At 37.2% G+C, this 3,429-nt stretch overlaps 1 protein-coding gene across 1 annotated transcript in view; it reads right to left on the minus strand.

Moving 5' to 3' along the window:
* Positions 1-1,010, minus strand: part of TMEM2 (transmembrane protein 2) — a 22,870-nt gene extending 21,860 nt beyond the window's left edge. Inside the window, exon 1 of the mRNA XM_010180180.1 lies at positions 843-1,010. Coding sequence (XP_010178482.1) covers positions 843-965 — 123 coding nt within the window. The 5' untranslated portion in view covers positions 966-1,010. The remainder of the gene's footprint in view (positions 1-842) is intronic.
* Positions 1,011-3,429: the final 2,419 nt, after the last annotated feature.

The raw sequence follows: 3,429 nt of genomic DNA on the forward strand, positions 1-3,429 counted from the left end.
AAAGGGCATATTTTCTTTCCCACCATTATGTACACCACTGTAAAATTAAAATCTGCATCCAAATATATTAGAAAAAGAGACTGAAACTGTGATCAGCACACAATGAGCACAAACACATTTGCATTTAAAATACAAAGTCTCAAACTTCTCCAGCATCAGTAAAAAGCTGATACATTCAAAAAGCTCAATCCTTTAATCTAAAAACATAAATGAATACGAGTTTAAATATTAGTTTATATGATATTACCTTCCCTCAGCCTTCTTTATGTTGGTAATCCAAGAAATTAGGAGCAGCTTCCTTTACATAACCTAGTTTCTTTCAGTTTAACAAACAAACAAAGAAACCCCCAAAAAGCCACAGCAAAATAAAACAAAACAAAAAAAATCCCACCACAGTCCAACTCAATTTCTTTCCTCTTCATTCCTCACTAGGGCCCAATTTCAGATGAGGTTGATCTCTGAGATTCAATGCTCATCACTTGAGGGGGTTGAAGGGTAGTGAAAGGATGGAAGACAGAGAAAAGACAGATCAAATTATTCTGTAATATTACACGATGCACGTGCGTGGACATCACATGTAAGGTTTAATCCTTGCCATACAGCATTGCAATATATGCTGGATACATCTACATTTCACGCATCCCTTCCTCCAACTCCGCAGACTAAGTATTGATGAGTTAAATCTAATTTTGGGAAAGCTGAGAATGAAGTTATTTCTATGCAATGCAACTGTATGAACTGATGTTCTGTAAGTTTTCAAATCCCTCCAAGTTTAGCATTAATTTTTTTGTCCTCAATATGCCTCTACATGACAGAAAGCTACTTTAAAATGTTTTTCAGACCTTGATATGTCCACCAAATGTATCATAATTGAAGAACTGACACTCCTTTTCACGATAGCAGGTATTTTCTGTCTCCCCCTTGATTAAGATGTTCCTTGTAAGAACTCCGACTTCTGCCCTCATGTCCACTCCATCAATAACTTCTCCTACATGAGGAAACTGAGGATTTTCTGTCCAAACACAGTTTTGAAGGGGGAAGGTAAAAAAAAAAAAAAAAAAAAAAATTGTCATTGAGTAAAACCAAAACCAACTCATTTTATATAAGCAAGCTAATTGTAGCGACAAACCCCTTACATTCTGATACCTTAACATGCCATTTTATCTTAGCTTTTCTTATGCTAAGGCACACAAAAACCACATCATTGTTAGATGATAAACATTAACCCAGCTAATATGAAGCAAATTCCCCACTTCCACACTGTGGGTGATTTAATGGCAGTTAAACATCTCGCAGGATAACAAATCAAGTATGCTACTCCATGATTCCCTCCAAAACAAATTTTTTATTTTAGAAAAACAACTAATCCTAAACAAATGCCAACATTGTATTTGCAAGTGCATCTCAATTTCAGTCCTGTAGTTCGTAAATGAAATGAATAAAAAAATGAAAGAGAAGTTTAACTGAATCCAATCTATCTAAAAAACTTTTAATGCAACTTAGATGCAGATTTGCTTTAAAAGAAAAAAAGATGCTGGCTGCTTAATCTGTTCCTAAGAAATATTAAGAACTGAAAATGAGGCCAAAACACTTTTAGAAAATACTGTATTCGTCCTCCTCTGAAAGAAAAAAGAATTCATTTTCCTAACTAAATTTGCTTTTTCCTAGATAGCTATTCTGAGGACACATAAACTAATACCAGAGAAAAAAAGATACTCTGGTTTTATACTGTTCTTCCAAACAAATGATCAATTTCGTATTTGTCTATAAAAAACCTAAGAAAATTATCTGGTCCTGTAAACCTTAAAAAATGTACTTATGTGTTTACATTTGAAATATATTTCTCCCTGCCCCCCCTTGGGTATATTTTTCATTAATAGACTGTCACTATTCCTTCAAAGCTTACAAAAGGATACAAAAGCCTAAACTGGTCATTACTGCAATATGAAGCAGAACCAGGAGTGTTAACAATTCTGTACTTAAGTTGAGGATTTAAAAAGAAAATAGATATCTTCAAATGGGACCACACTCCTCTACTTGAAGGCTTACCCTATTGTTTTTCCCTGTATTTGTTTAGCATACATAAATCAAGTGAGGAAAGAGCAACTAGGCCTCCTAAAAAACAGTACTTTTTAGTTTTCCTACCACGAAGGTGCTCAAATAGCTAAAAACTTAATAATAAAATACAAGAAATAATTTCAAAAGATGGAGAGTTCTTCAGCATCTTAAGTCTGACATTCTGTAGAAAATTAATTCTTTGTGGAACAAAGATATAGGGTTGTTTGGGGATTTTTTTAAACAGTATCTGTTACTATGACAAAGGAAACTTGATATTGGAGGTGAAAAAAAAACCCAAGATGGACCACTTCATCTCTTTTATTATCTTTTAAAGATTTATATAAAACTCATATAACAATTATTTTCAGGAAAAAAAAAACCAAGATTTTGTATTTTATGCCCCATATTGTATGTCTTGTAAAAAAAAAAAAATCCTTCAAAGAAGCTGCTTCACAGTACATGATTTCCGAAATGAAACAAGAGTTTGCACATATGCTATTCAGTGGTGACAAAAACCTTCTTAAACTTTGAAGTGCAACCTGCAAGTTAAGCCTGCTCTTTAAGATACTGTCATCAATAAGACACACATGAGACACTGAAGAATGAAGCTCTGGAAGTGTCATGCTCAACAGCAATAAGTCGGCTCTGGTATTCTCCAATTTGTAATAATGTGAACCCAGATATGCACTTTCCATATCTGGGACTTCACAATGCAGTAAAACATACCCTTCCGAATACTGTGGGATGCAAACTGCACTGCAGAGTGGACATTCAAACCAGCAGTCCCTTAAGGCACAGGAAACAGGAAAGTATGAGGGCGTTCACAGAAAGTTTCCGAGAAGGGAGGAAGAGAAAAGAGGAGTGGTTTGAAGAAGAGGAAACTGCACCATACAGGGGTGAATGGGACAAAAACAGATCCTGAAGAGCACTGACCAGATCGGCTGCTGTATGCTAACACTGCAAAACAACACCGATTAGCGTGGACCGCAGCATCAGTTGGGAGTAAGAGGTGAAGCCCAAGCTCTGAGGCTGGGGGAGTGTCAGGGAGGAGGGTACTGGCATGGAGGGGGTGTGGGGTGGCAGACAGAAAGCACAGAGGCCAGCAGAGCAAGGGCAGCCAGGCCAGCAGGGCAAGGGCAGCCAGTCCCACGGGAGCCTCTTGTGGGATGTCAAGTGTTATGACTCAGATAACAAAAAAGGAAACATTCAAGAACTCGCACAGCCATTTTACATGCATCCCACCTAAAGGAAAAACAGACTGCGAATAGTAAGGGATATCTTGTGTGACCAGAGGCTTGGAAGTGACATCTACTTCTTAACCACTTTGCTGCTGCAGGCTGGAAGTGGAACTGAGAAAAACGGGGGAAGGGG

Source organism: Mesitornis unicolor, unplaced genomic scaffold (genome assembly GCF_000695765.1).
Source record: "Mesitornis unicolor isolate BGI_N332 unplaced genomic scaffold, ASM69576v1 scaffold34592, whole genome shotgun sequence".
Classification (NCBI taxonomy): Eukaryota; Metazoa; Chordata; class Aves; order Mesitornithiformes; family Mesitornithidae; genus Mesitornis; species Mesitornis unicolor.